The 22,997-nt window shown below is 44.2% G+C and overlaps 1 protein-coding gene across 28 annotated transcripts in view; it reads right to left on the bottom strand.

Annotated features, from left to right (window-relative positions):
* Positions 1–22,997, bottom strand: part of dlg2 (discs, large homolog 2 (Drosophila)) — a 162,331-nt gene that overhangs the window by 42,607 nt on the left and 96,727 nt on the right. For 27 of the 28 annotated variants that reach the window (XM_037749468.1, XM_037749456.1, XM_037749458.1 and 24 more), the window contains 2 exons: positions 2,932–2,985; positions 1,631–1,681 (listed from right to left, as the gene is read on the bottom strand). In XM_037749468.1, the coding sequence (XP_037605396.1) occupies positions 1,631–1,681; positions 2,932–2,985 (105 nt within the window). Of the gene's footprint in view, positions 1–1,630; positions 1,682–2,931; positions 2,986–11,815; positions 12,366–22,997 lie in introns of those variants that run through there. The other variant, XM_037749481.1, reaches the window with a different exon arrangement.

The raw sequence follows: 22,997 nt of genomic DNA, 5'->3' as shown, positions 1-22,997 counted from the left end.
TGCTGTAAGTCCAGGTCACATCCTCTCTCCTGAGTTTGGCTCTTTGTTATCATGACATAGGCTACTATGAAATATTATATTTATAAAGGCAGCAGGATCACACCGTGTCTTTCGGAGCAGGAGCTGCACTTTGTCGGCTCTGCAAATAAAATCCCCTGGATGCCCACTCACAAAATGAAAGTCAAGCTTTGATTAAGTTGTTAGCTGATGGGAATTGCAGCTTCTCTTGATTACAAAAACCCACTGAGTGTCCCCGCAGGGCCTCGCTGCCTGGAACGCTGAATCAAAAAAACATTGTTCAGCCGCAGGGCGACGACTTGAGAGGATCAGACACGGGTCTGTCTCTCCTCAAAGACTAAACAAGATAGTTGTGGCCATCTTGTGATGGCTGATGATAAATATGGAGGTCCTGGAGTCTGGATGGAGGCTGACTACTGGCTCTATTAAAGCTCTCTGAAGCCGCAGAGCTCTCCTTGTTGGTTGGTAGCGGTGTTCACCTTTGCTGTTGGTCTGTCTTTGTCTCTGTTACAATATTATAACCCTAGTTCTTTAAGCACAAGCTCCGCCCTCTACTGGACTCTATGGGTAATACTCTCCTCCAATCACGAGCATGTATTCGCTCACTGAACTTTGCATGAACGTAGCCGTCCCATCATCCTCTTCAGCGAGCGGTGCAGGAGCGTCAGGGCCCCCCTTGGTAGAGGGCTCCGCCTGTGCTTATAGAACTAGGGTTACAATAACCTTTGCTCTAACTCACACAGGCACACTGGGTGGAGCCCGATGGATGCAACGCCCTGCCACGACATCACATCGACCCATCCACACTGATCCTGACCGGCTAGAGGTTAGTCGCAGCAACCCAGATAGTACGCAACCGATCTGGGTAGTGCCATGGCCATGAGTCGATCGCGAGCTCCGGCCTGTTCTTATCGTAGCGAAGCATCACATCGAAGCGTCGGAAGTGAACCCAAAGCTGCTGGCGTCGAAACTTGGGGGCACTGAACCACGCTCTCGAGGCAGGCGTCATGAAGATCCGTTGCGGCGAAGAGACCGTGATGTGACGAGGTTCTAGAAGTGGCGACTCCATCCGTGGAGATGAGCAGTCAGTGGGCAAAACGCCCTTCGCTAAAGAGAAAAGAATGATCTGACAGCGGTGGACGCTGCCTTATATACCGTGGGACGCACGTTTTCGAAGTAGGCACGTCCTGATTGGTCGGTTACGTTAATGCAACGTTCAATGGGAGAATATGTGTTTCTGATTGGAGGAGTGTATTACGCATAGAGTCCAGTAGAGGGCGGAGCCTGTGTGAGTTATGTATAAACACATTTAGGTGTCATGATTATAGAAATTCTTTTATGATGTTTATAAAACAAGCTATTTTAGCTCACATGTTTTAGAGAATGAATGAAAAGCCCTCCCACACTCATTTCAGACAGTAGCTCGATATATACATAGATCACTCAGCGTAGATCCTCTGGTGAGTCAGCATGGATGTTTCATCTTCCTCTATCACCACCTTGCATTCTTATTTCTAGGAGACATTTCACGGCACCACACAGTGCCGAGCTGTGCGTGTTCTCATAGATTGTCTGAGGTTAAACACAGCTGTGGGGGATGTGAGATACTAACCCGCTCTAGAGTGATTTCCTCAAACTCGTATTCAATTTCTGTGCCGTTGACCTGAGGAAACAGAAAACAGACTGAGTCCATGTTTTAGTCATTCAAACATTGCTTTAAAATAAAATAAAAAAGCATGCCAGGGATGCTGAATAATTAGATTAAAGCATATTCATAGAGGATGATGTTAAACGTTGGCTCTACATTAAGGTCCAACTCTACATACTTAAATTAAAACAGGGGCTGACGGGGCCACTGGTGCTTCCTGTGCTAAATATTCACCACCTCCAGGGAAACAATTTAAGGTGATAGTTAATCAACATTCACTATTTCTGCAACGTGGAGGTTAGCCTCAGAGTCTCATCCTGTATCTCGCTGAGATGATTAATTAGCAGCGAGCACTTCCGTCGTTATGCATTCATACAGGAATAGCACACGAGCATACGAGACACCGCATATCATATTCCCAGTTGGATATCATTTTTTGAGCAGCATCACATGTTTTTATCAGAAGTTCATATGATTGTAGAAGCGAGCGAGACCCGAGGACTAAATTAGCAACAGCAGTATCTGATGTTTCTATATGATCTATCTCATGAACAGAGTCCCTAAAGAAAAGTTAGTAACGTAGTTTGGGAAAGATGCTCCTTTCCTCATTTCTTCACACATTTGAATAGCATCTTTAAAAGGCAGGGTTGGTAAAGATTTTAGAATTTTTTTTCTGTTATATTAATTGAAATTATCATTACATCCCGAAAGCAATCGATAAACAGAATGCTCTGACAAAATAGGAAAACATATCCAGTGTCTGGGCTGTCGTAGGACTCCAATCACCCCGTCCAATCATTTCATTCAGCCCTGAATGTAATGATTGGCCAGGATACCTCCACCCTGCCTTTAACTGTTAACACAACCGCCAACATGTGACAATTTATCATGAAAATGCACCACCCTCTTTAAGTCCGATTTGTTATTAATCCAGCTTCATTTATGTGTTTTGATGTCAAAATCCTTTGATGTAAAAGTGCTGGAGGTGAAGGTCTTTAGAAAGTCTTGTGCTGGTCATTTATTCATGACAAACATCAATAATTCACCGCAACCTCATTTGTTACTAAGATAAGTTACACCATCAAAATGTACCAACACATAGACGACTATCTCGACTCCAACTCGGCTACAGAGGAGAGAGGATGAGAGATTATTTATTTCAACGTGCTCCGGCTCAAAGTGTGATTTAATCTGCTGGAGGGCATTGATCTTCTACTTAAAAAGACGAATAGGTGCATTAAAAAAACACATAAATTCAAACTCACGTAAGGAACTGAGTCCAAAGTGTCTGTGTTGACGATTATCGGGGCAGGGCTGGCCTGTAAGAGAGACAGAGAAAGAAGGGGGGAGAAATGGAGGAGACTTTAGTGAGGTTTTAGTGATAGAGAGACGCCTGGGCCCACCACTGTCCTACTTTCCATAAATGTATCCAGGGGACAAGCTGGATCTCTGTATCATCAACAATTTAACAGACTTCCATTTGCTGAATGGCAGCAGAAACATCCCCCCCCTCTCGTACACAGCTATTATAGCTGAATAGGTTTAACAAGAGAGAGGGATGAGAACACGGGTAGTAAACGAGTGGAGGTAGCGCGTTGTGCAGATCTGCCGTGCTGATAGCACAGACGCCCGAACATTGTGATTGCAGAATTTATGACTCATACAGCAGCTTGTGTTGTAATGCGCCACGAACGCTTGCCAAATGTTCACATTTTAACGACACCGATGGTCAAATCCTATTCGACGAACAGCTTTCAAGCTCGAGACGTCTTTCCTCTGCACGTTACGGCTCTGCAGCGCTGTCCTCTAGTCTCTATTGTGTATTGGTAATTTGTCCTCCAGTCAGGTAATAATATTGCAGTCATAAATTGTGCGGTATGAAATGAATCCAATGTCACACGGTGCACACAAAATGCTTTCCTCCTGATGGCCTGTAGAAAATGAGCAGATGGTTAAAGGAAGCACTCCCGAGAGAGGGACTCTGATTTTTGAGAGCCGTGACCGAACATCCAAACAGCGGTTCAGTTTACACTCCACGTAAACAATGAGCCTGATCTGTGAGGCTCGCTGCAGGAGGATGCAGTTGGAGATTCCTTTGAAATTCATCTTTTGATTTTGTCCCCACAAGATGAATAGAACTCAAACAAACAAGGCACATTAAAAAAGAAAGGGGCTAATCATTCTCCTGTGAATAATTAGAATGAAAAACAGAATGCATATCAAGTATCATATGAGAGCAGCAGATCAACACATTCTCACTCCCAACTCGTTAAATACTGCTGCTCGGTCAGCGCCCCTCGGCATCGGAGACCCTCTCCTGGGCAACAGTCCTGTGTTTTATGACCCACCCATCCAACCCGAACTCCTCTGTATGTGGAAGTTCGCCGCTCTTTATACCTCCCGGTTTGCAATTACATGGATTACTATTGGAGGTAGTTGAAAGCCCGGTTCGTAAAGCGTGCCTCCATGCGTCGGTTTCCAATGCCGTGGGGCGCTGCCCAATCGGCGGTATTTGATGACTTATAGGAGTGAGACTGGGTTGACCCCATAACTAAAGATGAATCCCGTCATAAATCCTATGCTGGAAACATATTTTACATGTAGCATCATTATGTAACTAGAAGGGTTAATACACTGTATGCAGTTTCTATATACAGTACATACACATCACTGCTATGGTGTCATAGCAGCTCTCAGACTGCGTGCCCGCCGTGCAGCTGACTGACACGATGCTGTGAAAGACCAGACGAGTTTGCTTGGTCATCAGTTTAATGACAGCACATGTCATGAGCAAGAAACTCAGCCTGTCCACTCACGTCTCCGTCACAACTATCATACAGCTGAGACTACTAGTTACATGGCCCACACTGTACTCTATAGGACCGGCTCCTTCTTTACAATACTGGTAAATTAACCTTTTGGTGAAGGAAATGGGATCAATGCAAGGGGATATGCATTCTCAGTCCCTGGTAAAAAAGAATGTCCTCAGGACAAACAGGACGTGTATTTCCTTGCATTCCTTGCAGAGTATCGACCCTAGGTGATAAATAAATGAGGTCTTATTTAGGCTACCAGCAATGTACAGTATATGCACAGTTTTGTGTGCTTAAAACATGCTTATTTTTACAAAATGCACAGAATCCAGTTTATGAGTTTCTTCTTGTGCTTGAGAATGTGCACAAATTCAGAGATACACTGTAAACCGTGTAAGCATGATTAGTTAATCATTCCTGAAGACATGCAAATTAAAACAAATTCATCATAACCTAAGATTACATTGACATTTTTATCTTTTCTTAATTTATTTTCCTTGTCATTATGCATGAGGGGTAGGTGAAAGTGTGCAGGTGTGTGTGTGCTTGATGAAAATCGAATGGTTATACTGATAGAATAGCCACTAGGGGATCAACAAATGGTAACTGCAGAGCGGCACAGCACAAAACAACCTTCGGTCAGTCGTCTTTTTCAGTAAAAGGAATTCATTTCTGGAACGCCCAATGGAAATAAAAACACAACCTGATCTGAAAACGTTTAATGAAAAGGTGAAACACTGGCTGAAACTAAACCAAACCTGTGATCTTAAAAGCCTTACCGGGGACATGGTCTGCAAATCAGCTATGGCAAGAAACCCTATATACGTTGCATCAATTGCACTTTAATTAAGTGTAACAATGCCTATTCTTTTTGACTGACAGCCATCAGATACATCTCAGTAAACAGCACCTATGTAGAAAAACCCAATAACTACGATAGTAATAATACTACAGACTGAGGAAGGAGTTCATTCACATCAACCTATAGTGCCACTTTCTCCAGCCTTTAAAATAGACTTAAATCCCCCCGTACAGTAGTAATCAGCTCTGACAGTTTCAGGTCCTTCTGTACATTATTCCAGGAAGAAGGAGCAGCGTATTTAACCGTTTTAACCTTTGGGACCAACATCTGTAGAACATCGTGAGAGCGCAGGCCGTATCGATTGGGGTTTGTGCATATGTACTGTACTGTATGTACACAGATACAAAGGAACCAGTGTCTCCAGCAAAAACAAATATCCACACACAAGTTAAATTACCACAAATTATCATCATTCTCAAGTCAAATGAATTATGCACTAAAACACTTCTATCAACATGTTTTCACGCTTGGTCTGATTCTGCAGAGTTTTGCAGATTAGTGAAGACAAATTAGATCCAAATCAGACTCCGGGACACTCGACATAAGTATAATGACTTTTTAGTGGCTGTGAAAGAAGACAGGGTGAACTCTTGCTCTTTAAATTTCCCTTTGTGATCTATTTTTCTGGTTTGTTTAAGGTCTGCTGTCGCCCTCGTTAACTTTCTGCTCTCCTCTGTAGCCCATGAAAACAACAAAAACCTCATCATGTTAATATTAAAATAGAAAATCCCATCACGCCGTCTTAACTCTCTCCAAATTTAAGACATTTTACCTTCTTAGCACTCAGCACATATTAAATTCAGCAATTGTACCCAACTTGTACATTATAGATCACAGATTCTATTTAAACATGTCCCCCCGTTTGTGTGTCCGGGTCTCCTAGCTTAATCCTGGAGCGTTTACATTCATATGAATTATCAAATGACTGGGACTCATTAAAATAAGAGAGTCTGAACATCACAGAGACAGACAGCCACAGAGAGACCGACTGACTTAGTGAATTTAACAGAAACAGAGAGATTACATTTGGCCGGCCGTGCGGGATTGCGAAGCCAAAAAAACTGACTGAAGGAAAATGTTGTTTTGTGAGAAGAATGATAAGAGGGATTAAGACACATCTGCTTTCCGTGCACGCACACACTGTACTTATGTGAATGAATTCACAGCCGTTCTAACAGAGAGGACACTAAAGGAAAACCTATTATTTACTGCCAAAATTAAAAAAATACTGTGTTCAAATACAAGGAAATACTCACTTATACATACACTACTCCTCTGTAGCATCCAGAAAGGACGTTTACTTTCCTTCTCAGACTCAAACTCACAGCTCTGACAGAAGGACAGAAGCTGAGAGAGAAACAAAGCGTATCTTCTTCTATTATGCCAGAGAGCACGAAGCTCAAATAATCCCGACTGCAGGTCAGGAGGATTTGTCATTAATCTTATTCCTGTCAGTGGATGCTTTCTGTTGACCTCTGCTGCCTGTCAGTTCAACAGCGTTATGACCTGTACCGCAGTGAAGAAGGGTATAGCCTTTAATATACACATACAGCATAGTTCTGGACACAGTATGCCATTTAAAGGAGACATATCGTGCTCATTTTCAGGTTCATACTTGTATTTTAGGTTTCTACTAGAACATGTTTACATGCTGTAATGTTCAAAAAACATACTGTCTGTCTGAATATACCTGTATTCACCCTCTGTCTGAAACGCTCTTTAAACTCCCATCCCGAAAAATCCCAGTGTGCTTTGATTGGCTTCTGAGAGAACTATGACGTACCTTTGCAAAGGTGGTTCTCAAGCTGTGAGCCTGCACTGGGTTGTCTTATTTCACAGTTTGTGGGTTGGTAGGCACTCCAGATACCCACATGGAGGTGCACAGACACTGAAAAAGTGAGTTTTTCATGATATATGTCCCCTTTAAAGCTTCAGTAGGCAACAAGTTTTTACATATTGTAATTCAAGTGTTCTGAGAGACATCTGCTCCTCCTCATGGCTCTGTTCTCAGGCTTTAAAAATATCTAGCCCGTGACGGGAGACTTTGACCAATCACAGGTCATTTCAGAGAGAGAGCGTTCCTATTGGCTGAGCTCCGGCTGGTGGGTGGTGCTTGGTATTTCCTTAGCAGATCTCAACATGGCTGCCGGGTCTCAAACTTCCTCATGTTACAGCTAAACAGCACACTAAAAGATGTTTCTGAGAACATCTGAGGAGAGAAATAGGCATTACAGTAACAGAATATTGATTCATATTTGATCAGCGCTGCCTAGTTTGACCGTTTGGTCGGAGTTTACGAGTGATTGACTCGTGGCTCTCATAGACGGCAGCTGGATGGCAGACTCAAGATCAGTTCTGATTGGTTGTTTTCCTCCAGTCTGTGAAATCTTGCAGATGCTGTTAGGAGCACCGGAGGACACCGAGACACCGTGACCGTTTTATAAAAATAACTCTTTTTTTAATCATATTTGCTCCGTTTCACTGCAGCTTTAATTTCTTACAAATAAGCTGTAGAGAAGCAAAACAAATATGATGATGCTAAAATTGCTTCATACTGTTTCCTAATATCACATGACATGGATACCACTGCCACTATGAATCCACATGTACGCACACGCATACACCCCCCCCCCCCCCCGAGAGGTAATGGCCACTCAACTGCACACTTAAATGGCATGCTTAACTGCACTTAGGCTCATCTCTCTTCTTGTTCACGCTTCCCAACATTCGCCACGTGATCAGCTGCCTCCAACAACACATTAAGCCAGTGGTCCAGCAGCATGGCACATTTGTTAAGAGGCTTTCATGGAGCTATATACCGCTGATAATATTCTAAGAATTCAGCCAGCACACAAACAAATAAAGAACATTCACAGCGCCACACTGTTGTCTCAACTAAAGGCTGAATGCAGAGTGCTATTTTAATCAGGCACTCTGATGTTTTCAGGGCTCCTACACGGCTAGCTTCTAATGAATATCATTCGGCAAATACACAACTAAAACATTTCTATTAGAACCCACGGAGCACCACTTACCAAAAATGTTGTGTATTTTATCCTTTCTTATAAACTTTCCCTCTGATATTGTTCCGAAGATATCACATTCATCAGACATAACAAAGCCCTAACAGCATGAAGAGGAAGGTGTAAAGCCCTTTCTCCTACTGCGAAAACTGTCATCAAACTGCAAAAACCAAACGATGCAGCGTCAGATCCTTCAGATGTTACAGAACGAGTTGCTTGTATTTCTTCTTGTGCTCCATAATTCAGCAGCACCTCTATGTATAGTGGCTCATGAAAACAGGGGAGTGTATCAATAATTCACTGGCATCTCATGTAAAAATAGTCAACAACAGAGTGTGATGGAAATGGACAGATAAGCTCCTCCTAGAGGAGAGAAGGAAACTGAAAATGTGACTGGAACGATATTCAAACTGGAAGGTCATCTGTCCACATTTCTGGCTGCATGGCAATGAAATATGTCGACGGATTTCTCCGGGTCTAATTGGAAATAATCATAATTTATGTCTTCAAGTGTAGCACGGGGAAGTAATAATGAACAGAGCGATTGAGACGGATATTAACAAGACAAATGAGAACAGGTTTCTGACATTGAACATTCAAATTTGACATTTCCATTAAAAGCAGTTTTAACACTACAGCAGCCCGTCTGTCTCTTCCTGTTCCAGCGTATGCTCATTGTCTCTCGCCTTTCCCTCCGCTCCATGATGGACGGCCTCCCATTGCCTCCCACTGGCCTTGCCTGAGGTCATTTTGCTTGTGTCATATAGTTACACAAACACTTCACATCCCCGCAATTAAATCCACAATCATGATTTGCAGCAGTGCATCCGTTCTGTATATGTGTGTAATGATTCCTAAAGGATAACTTCAGTCATTAAGCCCCCAGCCCTGTTAACTCTCCTATTTCATCTCAGCTCCATTTGGCTCTGCTAAAATGCTAAAATTTACATATTTTCAGACAATATCTCTCCATCACACACAGCAGGTTATTTATAAACTCGGAAAAAAAAGTTTGGAAATTTGTGTTTGGTCGATTATTTCTCTGTTGTTACGGTGCTAATTGGCATTGTATTTTACATCGTTGGAAAGCTGAAGTTAGGTCCCAGATTGTGGAGATATGGGGCTGCAGAATCTCATCCCGATATCTCACTGCATTGAGATGGCCTTCAACGATGACAAGCCTTGTTTTGCCAGTGACATCATTAAGGGAACACACAACCACGCTGGCTGACCTGCAACCAATCCTGGTTGAGGAATGGAACGCCATCCCACAGCAACGTGTGACCAGGTTGGTGACCAGCATGAGGAGGAGGTGCCAGGCTGTTGTGGCTGCATATGGATCTTCCACCGCTACTGAAGCTCCTGATGGTGTATTAAATGTGTAAAATAGCCAATGTGTCTTGTTTGTTCCTTGTTACTGATAGAGAGTTCAATCATCCAATCCACCAAACAACTCAAAACAAGAGTCAGCACCAACAGGAGAATACACTGTTTACCATTGGCAGAGCATTTTGGCACATTTTTCTTGGGCGCTACCCACATAATCAGCTGTGCTGCTCATCCCACAAATGTATGATCCTTACAAGTTGGACATCATTGCAAAGGTAAATAAACAGGCTTTCCAACGATGTAAAATACAATACCAATTAGCATTGTAATAACAGAGAAATAATCCACCAAACACAAGTTTCCGAACTTTTTTTCCCCAGTTAATATATACAGTATATCAGAGATGAACACTGTCTCTTCATGGCTGCCATTAGAGTGGCACACTCCTATGCATACAATAGTGTATTTGAGAGGCCAATATCACATTTAGGCTGTGTCCGTTGTCATTTTGCATCTGAGTTATGGGACACATTAGTAGGTGAAAAAGGAGTTTGAAGAACGTCCTTTGATTTTGAATTTTGTTGTTGCTTCTGCTACCCGGAGCTCCTCTAGACAGATAAAATCAGCTGGGCCAATATATTAGCCAATATTATTATTATCATCGCAGCTATATCCGTATCAGCATACATGTCAGCTGATAAGTAACAAGAAACTGTCTACAGAAATGCCAAAGATAGATATGTTTGAGGTGGTTTAGGCACAGTGTCTCCGTAGAGTCGTTTGCCCACCAGAGAGCACACAATGTACTGCTCGTTACATATCTTGGTTATGATGCTTTATAAAAAAAACAATATAAGAGATCATTATCAACATTTGATGGGTAAATATAAAATAATAATATCAGATTTTATAGATCACTATTGACTTCAACAATCCAGTATTAGTCAGGCTGTAGTGTTGACGTTCAAATTTCCTCTTTCATTTTTCCCAACTCCCACTGTGGCAGAATTGTTTTTGCATAAATAAACTGACAATCAGCAGCTGCAGATGCCTCAAACTGCAACTGGAGAGATTCCACGAGGCTTTCATAACAAGTTCAATCATTGTTGTCAATCTGTGAAAGAGCGTCGCCAAACAGAGATGTATGAATCTGTGTCTGATTTAGAAAGCTTGTTCCTTTAAGAAGAGAGAGCCTGGCCAATGATAGCCCATCGAGCAAATCATTCAATCGGCTATTGGCAAAACATCCCAGAATAGAGCATGATTTTTTTTGTCCTCAAAATCTGGAAACTGTCTTTCTCAGATGCAGATTACCAGCTCTGGTCCAAAACATCTGACTTCTGATAGGATGCAGACCCGGTCGACCTTGAAATCAATTTCATCAGTGCTGCTACCAAATTTTCCAGATTTATTTTTCCTTTTTTGGAAACTACACTGGGTGTCTGCATAATTAACATCCATGTGCTTTGATTTGTAGACGCTTTTCCTCTTCAGCAGTGCAGTGTCTCTTGTTTGGCACACAGAGTATTGTAGGTTTGCCAAGACTGGTCACATTATACGTTTTAACACTGCAGATTTTGTAACTGACGCATCCACGATGCAGTCGCTGAACACTTTTATAAAGCTAACATATGTTGCTAACCACATTGATGTCCATGTTCTTTCCTTTGGAAACACAACTTAGTTACACTTCAGGTTTTCTTGATGACAGAGGAACGGGTGAGATGTCTTTCACAAAAGCAAAACCCTCATTCTGTCACAGAGGGACAACAGAAACAGTGCCAAACACAAACGCTCTCACAACGGATTTCTGACATACTATAAATATATAGACGCCTGGCTCGAATGCTGAATGAAGACTACTGACCTCATTTCTCCTCTGTGGTTGGACTGAGGTTTGAAGCTTCAAACCAAACAAATAGATAAGATAAGCATCCAGTTTGTTTTCAGGATAGAAAACTCCAGAAACTGCAGTTTGCAACAGTCCATCATATTGCAATGATAGAAGCCAACCATTGACAAAGTCTCCTACATCATAATCTACATGCAAATCTGTCCAACAGCGTGCTGGTCCTCATGGACACATCTGCTGATAACAGCTCTGATAGCAGCACAGTTTTACCTGTTGGGTCTCCTGCCAGCTCTGGACGCAGCCACACTCGGCCGGCCACAGGTCACAGCTCCCCCCCTTGGCTCTTACTGCCGCCAAGCGGCCGGGGCTCCTGGAGGACATGCTGTCCATATGCCAGGCCGTCATCTGGCCCCCCCTTCGGGGCAGGGTGGCACCGCCAGGGACGGATCTGTAATGGTTCCGCTGGTGGTGGTGGTGATTGTCGGGGTGCTGCTGATGCCAACTGAAGGAATATGGCACCTCCACACAGTCCCCCCTTCCATCCAAGTCTGGTAAGCAACTCTGCTGCTTGCTCAGGTAAGCAGTCATGCTGCCGCCACGCAACGCTAACCTTTCCTCACTTCAACACCTTGTCTTTCTGTTCCTCTTCTGTAGGTTTACTGGTACAGTCATCAAACACAAGACGCGCTCCTGCTTGATGCATGAGCCGCTCGCTCTGGCAAAATGAAAGATGAATGAACCGACTGGCTGCTGGAGCTCTACGGGCTACATAGGGTGTGTGTGTGTGTGTGTGAGACTCTGTGTGTGTGTGTCAGAGCTTCTGGAGTGGAAGAACGATAAATGGGAGGGAAAGAGAAAGGGGAGGGAGGAAGAGGGAAGACAGAGAGAGAGAGAAATACACGATGCAAGTGAAATGGAGTGGAGGGAGGGAGAAATGGGGTGAGAGAGGGAGACGAGTAAGAGAGAATGTTAGAAAGGAGAGAAGCAGATAAGAAGAGCAGGAGATAGAGAGAGAGATAGATAGAGAGAGAGAGAGAGAGAGAGAGAGAGAGAGAGAGAGAGAGAGAGAGTTGCCAGTGCATTGGCTGCCAGCCCTCTGTCAATAAATGACTCAACTGGCAGTGCTGCTCGACAGCATCCGCACCTCCAGGCAGAAACAATTGATGGTCGCTGCTGCTGGGAATTGGAGGCAACGGGATTTTGAATTACAAATCCCCGGGCTGCTACTGTGGGAGTGGCTGCGTCTGAAGGGTCTAAGACAAGACGGTAAAGAAGACCTGCCCAGACCCAAATAGCAGACGGACGAACAGATATGTATCTTGGTAATTGGTGGTGGAGACCCAAAAAGGAGCTTAAAGCATGACGAATGTTGGACTTACTGTCATCAGGTGGACCAGCCCAGCCGCACAGCAGTTTGTGAAATAGTCACAAAATGTAATGTATTGATTCGTGTGTACATAGACACGTGATTTTCGTGATGGTGCAGCACAAAATCAATTCGGAAGTAATCCACTTAATTGTGAATTGGGAAGTATAAAGAGCAGCGAACGCCGTGTAGGGAGGAGGTCGGGGTTGATGGGTGGGTCAAAAAAACACAGGACTGTCACCAGGAGACCGCTTTTGTAGGAAAACACACAAAATATACGTTGTTGGAAGTTGCGCTGAGCGTGAAGAAAAAAAGGGAAATGTGTGTCGATGTAGATGAATCAAACAGATTGAATTTTGTGACTATTTCAGGAACTGCCGTGAGACTGTGTTTGGTGGACACAAACACAAATTAATGCTAATGTTACTGGATATGGATAACTACAGTACACATTAACAAGAAAAAAAAACAATAACAAAAATCAGCTACAGACTTGGGAGGGACCACAAAACTTGTCGGCCCTACGCCTTCTTTCTGGAGTCTTAGGGAGATTTTGTTCTTTATTCCACATCGAATACAATATCTCCTTCCTTTTCTCTCTAGGTCTGTTTCTCCAAGGATTCAGAAACACAGAAAACCAAACAGGAAAAGGGTAAAAAAAGTGCAACCAATCCCACAAGCCACCGATCCTCACACATTGATCCAAACCTTTCGAAACCTCAATCTCACAGCTGAAGGGTTAGCATGCGTTGTTAGGCATTAAACTTACTGGGAGCATGCTAATTCAATCTGCATTTTCTTGACTTTTCGCCCCTTCGCTTCTTCAGTCAGATAGAATCAGGGCCATGTAGGGCTTTTAGCTACGAGCAACTGATGCTGAAACATTCAGCTTTAGCGTCGACATTACCGTACGCCTCAGGGTGTCTGAAACACACGGATGTACATAGACCTACTATGTATATTCTGAATTCTCATGTGGATATAATCTCACGCTTGTGATATAAAAAGGAGCTTTTGCTATGGAAAGATCCCCAGTTTTTCTACACCACCAGTACTGCCATCACTCGGTCTGTTATGTGATGTTTTAGTATGTGTGTGTGTGGGCGTTATCATTATCCATTCTATCTACCAGAGGCAACAGCCACAAAACAGTCCAGTGATGGAGAACAATACCTCATCAGAGCTGACTGAGGCAGCGAACCCTTGTAGGAGAGAGAGCAGCAGTGGGCTGCCTGAGTGTGTGTTTGGGGGGGAAGATGAAGAGCGTGTGAGTGGGCATGGTTGGATGGATGGTTGGTCAGTTAGAAAAAAATGCACACATCAACAAACACAAACCTCTCAGCTCAGTTGCCATTTCGGACGTCCGTCCCCCCCCTCAGTCACTCTTCCATGTGCTTTCACGTTTTCCCATGCACGTGCCTAATTTCATTATAAAGGATGTTGTTGCTTTCCTGCATTGCTGCGCTATTAAATCACATCCCCATTTGAAGATAGATGATGGTCTGTGTTAGAGTCATGACCTACTGACAATAATGTATACAACATGAACTTTAGAATTCATATTTACAACATTATTAGACATTAAAGAAACATGCAGAGCCCTATTTAAACGTAAAGTGCATGCCGCAAGCGCATTTAGGGCAACTCCTCTTTGGCTAGTTAAAGGGCGCATAATCTGGCTGCATAGTAAAGCGCAAAGGGGTTGTATTAAGTCTCTTAATTAATCATAGCTGTGTTGTTGTGGGCGTAACAGGAATCAAACCAATCAGTGTCGTCTCCCATTCCCTTTAAAAAAACAGGTGCGTCTGCACATTGGCGCGCTGCTATTTAAAAGGTGGATTCAGCTACTTGGAGAAGGGAGCCGGTTTCTGCTGAGGAAACAGATCTGCTCGTGCACAAAGTAAAAGTGTGATGCATGTGGTCGATGGGACGGTAGAGCCTCTGCCACCACCACCACCGTCCCATCAACAACTCCACTTGGGAGGGGCAATGCCTCTCCAAATGAGCTTTTGTGTGCATAATTAATGTTAAATATGACAAATATGTATTGATAAACTGTATTAGTTTCCGATGCTACCCATGGGGGGGCTCGGACCGAGAGGGTTGAGCGGGAGCTGGGCTTGCAGCTGGGTGACGGCCGACAACCTACGACTACACTCGCACACACAGAGGGGGATGATGAGAGGAGATGCTGAGCGTAGACGGAGGCATGTATGTGTGCACCGTCCACACGAGGCGTAAAAACAGCACTCATGGACTCATCGTGACACATTTTATTATAAAAAAACAAAACCTGTGTGGGGAAGCCTCCGAGTTTGTGACAGAGGAAATGTGCTGCTTATAACATGAGCCACGGGGCGTCTCTGTTGCTGGCGGTGATCTCTCTGATCACGGTGGTCACACCATCTGCAGGATTTCACAGACCGGAGGAAAACAACCAATCAGAGCTGATCTGGAGTGCTGATCTACATTTGCTATTTCCACAACGTGGGCGTGAAAATGACAACTGCGTCGGTCTGAAACTAGCAACGCTGTGCGCCACTGTGCGGCGGGTGTAAGATAGGGCCCGCAATGTTTGGTCTTTAGAGACACGATGGGATCCATAACCTTTAGTGACATTTATCAGGAACATGGACATCCTGAAAGAATCATCATCATCATCATCATCACCACGCTGCACACCTCAGGTAATGTTTCTTCAACACAGTAAGGTTTCCTGGGCTAACTAGTGGATGTTAGGATATGAGGTTTGGGATTCAGAGCAGGCTTGTATTTGTCCCTTCATGTTGTGGTATGTCTGTATTTATAGAAACTAATTCATAAATATATGAATTTATTCATCTACTAATTAACTTCCATTACAGTCCACAACATACGCACACGTCAGAGGAGAGTCGGGCACTCTTTTAGTGACTCATGCAGAAATCTGTTCTGCCCTGTTTACACTCTAATCCTCCTCTCTGCATGGACTGATGCTATCTGCAGTACACAGGTGTGTTATACTCTCCAACAAACAGTGAGTCCTGTAATACTGTCACATTTTAATCCCTGCCTCTCCAGCTAGAGCCCACAACACTGACACTACTGACTAACACATCCCCTCACTAAGACCTTTCCTGCTCTCGTTGATTCGGTAGGTTTTCATCGACGCAGAAGCATTGCACCCGCCCTCCGGTCCCCCCCCCCCCCCCCCCAGGTAAATACTGTCATCTATGTCTGAATTAAAGTGAAAGAAAATAAGACTCAATTTGGTAGTTTTGTGCAGAAATTATCTAAGGAATGTGCAATACATAATGTAGCCCTGCCATGGTTTGAGAATATTCCAGCTGTGTTTCACCTCTCTTCTACGTTGATGAAAAGACTTCCTCAAAGGATAGAGCGGCGTTTCCTCGATCTCAGCTCCTCTAGAAGCCCCTAATCTCTCCTCACTCCTTGTCTCCTTTAGGTGCATTTGAGGGATTGGGAGATCCTCTGCGATGGAGGAGGAGGAGGAGGAACGATATCCGTGTCACGCGAGGAGAGAGGACACGAGGAAGAATAAGTTAGCGTAATGAAAAGCACCCGTTGTCACTTTTCTCAGACACCATTTGACCCTTGACACAAGCTTGGGATGAGCCAATCAAAATCTGACAAGTCATTTAGTGTGGCGGTGCCAGTTGACTGAACAGCTCTCAGCCAAAGGGCCTTTGTGGTTAAACACAATCTTCGTTCTCTGCATCGAGGAGAACTCCTGAATTGCTTTAATGGACCATTTTTTCCATCCTCTGCCATTAACATGTGGCCTGTTTTTCATTCATGGAGTTCAAGATTACAGGACATTTACAAAAGCATGATTAACCCCACTGGGGGGGTTAATCCTTGGACCCTACTACCCGCAAATCATGTTTTTCACAGGACGTTTGCAATCAAAATGCAGAGAGATATGCTTCACTTTGTAACTCAATATTCCTAGAGCATGCAGGAGTGCCAGCAAAACCATGGATTTATGGAGGTATGATGACCTCTCTACCTGGCGTTGAAATAATATACAAAGAAATACACATCAAGTGTAAAGTCTGCAAATACATTGATTGAAAGACACAGTGATCCAGTCATCCAAACAATCTCTCCCGTCAGACACTCAGATATATTTGACCACTTTAACAAAATGTAAATGCAAAGATGTGCATTAATTGTAATTGGAAGTGTACCCTGAATCTAACCTATGAACTGAAGGTGCATTGAAACCTTGTCTATTTTTGGTATTTTAGTGAGGTAATATACATTGCATTTTATGCAATACATCCAACTTGCCACATGGGGGCACTTACAGTTCAGCTGCAAACTGTAGGCCTGACTAACTAGCAGCATTTAAGAGTATCCTTGAGGAAAATCTGCAGCTCTCTTCACAAACAAGTCGTACAGTAATGTCTCTCCGAGGAGGGCGGAGGAAAGGAAACGTAGTTTAAGAAATGCAGCAGCCGTTTCTTAATGATCCCAATCCAAACTTACAATACACCTGTTTATTCTCAGAGCAGGCATGTTCCACTCAGTCACTGCCTGGTGACTAATGTTCATGTGCAGCTTTAACAAAGATTCAGACAAATCAAATTGTAATTCTGAAAACATTCTGAACAAAACATTTTAGCAAATCCTGACTCAGGTGTGGATGAGCCATCTGGAGAACTGAGAGTCGTCCCAGTGGGTCGGCCAACCATACTGTCACAGCAGAAACACTGATACAAAAAGACAGAAAACTGTCCTATGTTGTATAATCTCGTACCAGACCGGTCGGCTCCAGGTTTTGAAGGGTGAAGGGGTGATACTTACATGGGTGGCCATTGACGCATCCATGTCTGCATTAGTCATACTATGTTATATATAATGTATGTGTACCACGTAAGTGCTAAAAAAAGCTAAATAATAATGAATATCTGTCAAATGTTTAATGAATGAAGTCCCTTATGTGGGCAGGGCAAAACTGTGAGATGTAGGTCAAAGTAACATGACTGCCACACACATCAGCTGAGTCATGCTGCATCATCTAAAACACACACACACATATATATAGTATATATATAAAAAGTCCCACATGTGTGTATGTATGTGGTCTGTGTGTAAGTAATACAAATCAATCATGCAGACAAAAAATGTTTTGCCAGGATAATGTTTTTAATTTACTTAGAAAGTTATGTAACATTGCTGTCGAGTCTTTCTTTTGGCTAGAAATGTATTTAATCGGCGCAAATTTGCTATTAGCGTGGGGTTGTTGGAGGGGTCAGGGGAGTTTGCCCATCCAGTCTACATGTATTTTGTGGACTTTGAAAAAGCTTACAACCATTTCCCCCTGGGGAGTCCTGTGGGGGGGGGGGTACTGCACTGCCGGAATATGGGGTACCGGGGTTGCTGTCACCAGTCATCCGGTCCAAACATGTTTCCAGTGGCTGTTGGCCTCCGCCAGGGTTGTCCCTTGTCGCAGATCCTGTTTGTGATTTTCATGAACAGGATCTCAAGTCAGACCGTGACCTTCAGCACGCACAGGGGCGGTTTGCAGCCGAGTGTGAAGCGGTCGGGATGAGAGTCAGTACCTCCAAGTCTGAGGCCATGGTGCTCTGCCGGAAACCGGTGGATTACGTCCCCCGGGTGGGGAGTGAGTCTTTGCTCCAAGCGAGGGAATTCAAGTATCTCGGGGTCTTGTTCATGAGTGAGGGAAAAATGGAGCGTGAGATGGACAGGCAGTTCGGTGCAGCGTTGGCAGTTATGCAGGCGCTGTACCGGACCGAGCTGAGTACCAGTCCATCTACGTTCCAACCCTCACCTATGGTCATGAGCTTTGGGTAGTGACCGAAAGAATGAGATTGCGGATACAAGCGGCCTAAATGAGCTTCCTCTGTAGGGTGGCTGGGCTCAGCCTTAGAGAGATGGTGAGGAGCTCAGACATCCGGAGGGAGCTCGGAGGGAGCTCGGAGTAGAGCCGCTGCTCCTTCACCTCTAAAGGGGCCAGCTGAGGTGGCTCGGGCATCTGATCAGGATCCTCCTGGACGCCTCCCTTTGGAGGTTTTCCGGGCACGTCCAACTGGTAAGAGGCCCCGGGGTAGACCCAGAACACGCTGGAGAGATTTTATATCTCGTCTGGCCTGGGAACGCCTCGGGATCCCCCACTCTTATTTATCTTTGGTACCAAATAAATGTGTTTGCGATGTATGTTTTTGGTGCCCCTCGACGCTGGTATTCTTTAAGGTATTTACGCTACACAATCTTACAGTAATCTGTCTAATTCCAACATTAAATCTAATCACTAAAACTGTCTTTTTTTCATTTGAAAAGCAGCTGGTCTCTGCCCATGCCTCTCCTTCTCTGCTGCTGAAACTCTGATCCATGCCTTCACCACATCCAAACTTAACGACTTTATGGTACATCATCCAAACGTTGTTAAACTCCAGTACATCCAGAACGCTGCTCGTCTGCTCACTGATTTCTGCTCATGTGACCACATCACCTATGTCCTAAAACACATCCACTGGCTTACTTCTACTCTTCCCTCACAAAGCCCTCCACAACCAGGCCCCTCCTACCTCACCCACCTTCTCCACTGCCACACTCCGTCCTGCAGCCTCGGTTCATCTGACACCCTATTCTCCCTCTGCACAACCCCGCCTTCACCCGATGTCAGCTGGGATCGGCTCCAGCCCCCCCGCGACCCTGATTAGGATAAGCGGTTACGGATAATGAATGAATTAATGTCAGTGTAAGTGGAGAGTGGTGGAAATAAACACAGTGGAAACCTAAAAAAGCCAATATGTTGATGTGACGGATCACCAGCCAGATACTCCATTAACTGACACAAGGCAAGTCTCACAGGAAACATATTCTATCTAATGAACTCCATCAATTAAAGGAACCTGTTGGATGGAAATCTACATTTGTAATTACACTGCGTATAAGAAATGGAACGGGCTGTTAAATCAGAGGAGCAGTGGACAGTTTGATTATTGTTGCATACGTAGCGTGGTGGTGTCTCAGTGTTTAAACTTACAATGAAGGATCTTGTGGCGGTGTCATTAAGGAGCTATCTTTGTTTAGTATAAATAGCTTTGCCCTAAGAGACCGCACTGCTGCCTTCTGCTCTTTTTATGTGACTTTATTTTGTGCTTTTGTTCGTCTGTTATCTTCCGTTTATCTCGATGCTGCGTTCTCGGCCAGGTTGCCATTGAAGAGGAATCGTAATCTCAGAGGGATTCAAATGTGGTTAAATAAAGATTGAATAGGTAAAACCTGTGTCCTGGTATCATACACTGTTGTATACAAGGCATAATTTGTCCTATTAATTTGCTAAAGCGCTGGAAAGATAGGTGCGATACAAGTCTATAGTCTCTAAGCTTCTGTCTTTCTAACCTGTGATTCGTCCTCGGCGCCACATTGCCTCTTCTTCAGCTTCTCTGTCAGGGACTGTTTCCACTTGCAGACGGTAACTAGCGAGGGCCATTTCACCGGGCTCAAATTGAGATTGAGCCCCATACTCAAGCTCCCCAGGTCCGGGGCCCAGCCTCGCAAGACGTCCATGGACAGTCTTTTCTTGAGGGTCCCCAGGCCCTCGGAAGAGCGCGGAGGTGACAGCAGGTTTGGAACACTTCCTCCGTAGCCCAGGGATGAGTTACTCATCACGCTGTCCCACCGTCGCTTCAGCATAAAGCTCATCTTGAACCTGGTTTTGTACGTCCAAATGTACCCTTTACTGACTCCAGAGGTCACCAAGCAGGTCAGACAGCTTCTACAAACAACCAGGCATCCTGTTTGAGTAAAGATATTCCAACGAAGGAAAAAAAGTTTCCCACAACATCTTCAGAACTAAAATAATCCATGGATCAGCTGCACCTCTAGATAGCAGCTTATACTGTTTTCAAAATTAACTTCTCATCCATGAGAAAGAGTTTATGTGGATTAGAGGCTCTACACCGGACACATCTGCCCTCTTTACAGCTGTGTGTCGGTGTGACACTGTGCATTCTTTACACAGGAGGACTTTAGAACAATGGATGTAGTGGAGCTGTCGAGGACAGATCGCTCTAGGGGAGTGTGAGCAAGGGGGAAACACTTGCGACACATACTCAATATATCTGATTGGGTGAGAGCTGCAGTGGCTGGGCCACAGACGTGGATCCGATTGGATTAGACAGAGAAGAGTGCTGGGTGCTGGAGCCCACTGATATAAATCACATGGAGGCATAATTAATGCCTGAGGGAAGTCAGCTCTGTCAGGAAGCCAAAACTAGATTAGAGACAGATCAATGGAGCACGTCAGGAAAAGAGGTGGAGCAAAAAGCAGCCCCATGCCACAAACAAACATACATCCGCTCAAACACAAACACACCGTAATGAGCAAAAAACACAACAGCATAGTCACTGCAGTGGGAGATAAATCAAATACAGTGCTGATCACTGGCTTGGGGCTAATTGAAAATCCTCTGAATAGAGCAGCTTTAACCTTTTGTCTCACTCTTTTGTGATTGGAGCAATCAGAGAGAAGAGGTTCAGCCTGAAAAGAGAGAGATGAGCATCTACCTGTCTGTCTCCTCCTATTCTTCCTTCTCTCACTTTGTATTCTCTCTCTTTCATTTGCTCATTTGTCAATGACCTCTTCTCTCTCCCTTGCAGCCCACGACCATCTCCCTCCCACACACACTGGCCTCTCTCATGTGTTTTCCTTATTTTCTCCACTGCCTGTCTTCCGGTGGATTTGGCTGCAGGAGGATGTGAGGATGTTAGAACAACTCAGACCTCAGGCCCGGTGCATCCTGGAAGCAGTGACACTCTGCTTCGGTGCTGCACGGCTGCAGGATTAGACTCGCCTGGCGTGACATTGATAACAACTTGCAGGTACAAGTAAAATAAAACAAGGTAGAGGGTATAAGCAGAATGTGAAAACTGTGCTCTGCTCACAGCCGAACATGTCGACAGGCTTAAAAATATAAGACAGAGTCAAACAGAAAAAGCGTATCACACACTGCCATGTTTCTATGTCACTCGGCTCTCCAGATGCTTGACATCAGCCCTCTCAAAAACCCACTCAGCTATCAAGCTACTGGAGTGCACATCCATTATCAAAAGGAGCTGGTTCCTACGCAGCAAATGGCTGCTTTGCCACCGGGACATCATGAGAGTAACAACCACAGGACAGTAAAAGAGAGGCAGAGAGAGAGTTGGAGAGGGAGAGAGGGAGATTGGGAACAGAGCAAGTTAAGTATGGAAGTGGAAAAAAGGGGTCTCTAAAATCTAAAAAATCAGCAACCAGAACCCAAAGGTTAGATCTTTATGTTATATATATATATATATATTCAAATATACTTGTTTTATGCAAATATATGTATATATTCACTATTGGATATATACTGTATATATAAAGATTAAAACTAAAAGTAGCACCCACGTTGTGTAAACAGCAAATGTACTTGCGCCCATATGTGCACCCAAGTGGTCTTAAAATGAGGTTTGGTCAGGCGCTTTGTTGGCGCGTTGCTATCTTGAGGCAGCAGAAATTCATTGCGACATTGACCAACAAAAACCTGGTCTAAAGTAAATGCCAAAGTATCTTTCATAATACCCTTTCAGCATATTGTAATTCAAGTGTTCTGAGAGACTTCTGCACCTCATGGCTCTGTTTTCAGGCTTTAAAATATCTAGTCTGTGACGGGAGACTTTGACCAATCACAGGTCATTTCAGAGAGAGAGAGAGCGTTCCTATTGGCTGTGCTCCGGCTGGTGGGCGGTGCTTGGTATTTCCTCAACTTGATCTCAACATGGCTGCCGGGTCACAAACTTTCTCATTTTACAGCTAAACAGTACACTACAAGATGTTTCTGAGAACATCTGAGGAGAGAAATAGGCATTACAGTAACAGAATATTGATTCATATTTGATCAGCGCTGTCTAGTTTGACCGTTTGGTCGGAGTTCGCGAGTGACTGACAGCCGGCTCTCATATACGGCAGCTGGACGGCAGACTCCAGATCAGCTCTTACTGCTTGTTTTCCTCCGGTCTGTGAAATCTTGCAGATGCCGTTAGGAGCACCGGAGGACACCGGAGGACACAGAGGAACATGATTTTTTC

The sequence above is a fragment of the Sebastes umbrosus genome, chromosome 17 (genome assembly GCF_015220745.1).
Source record: "Sebastes umbrosus isolate fSebUmb1 chromosome 17, fSebUmb1.pri, whole genome shotgun sequence".
Taxonomy (NCBI): Eukaryota; Metazoa; Chordata; class Actinopteri; order Perciformes; family Sebastidae; genus Sebastes; species Sebastes umbrosus.
This window is presented reverse-complemented; position numbering and strand designations above follow the sequence as displayed.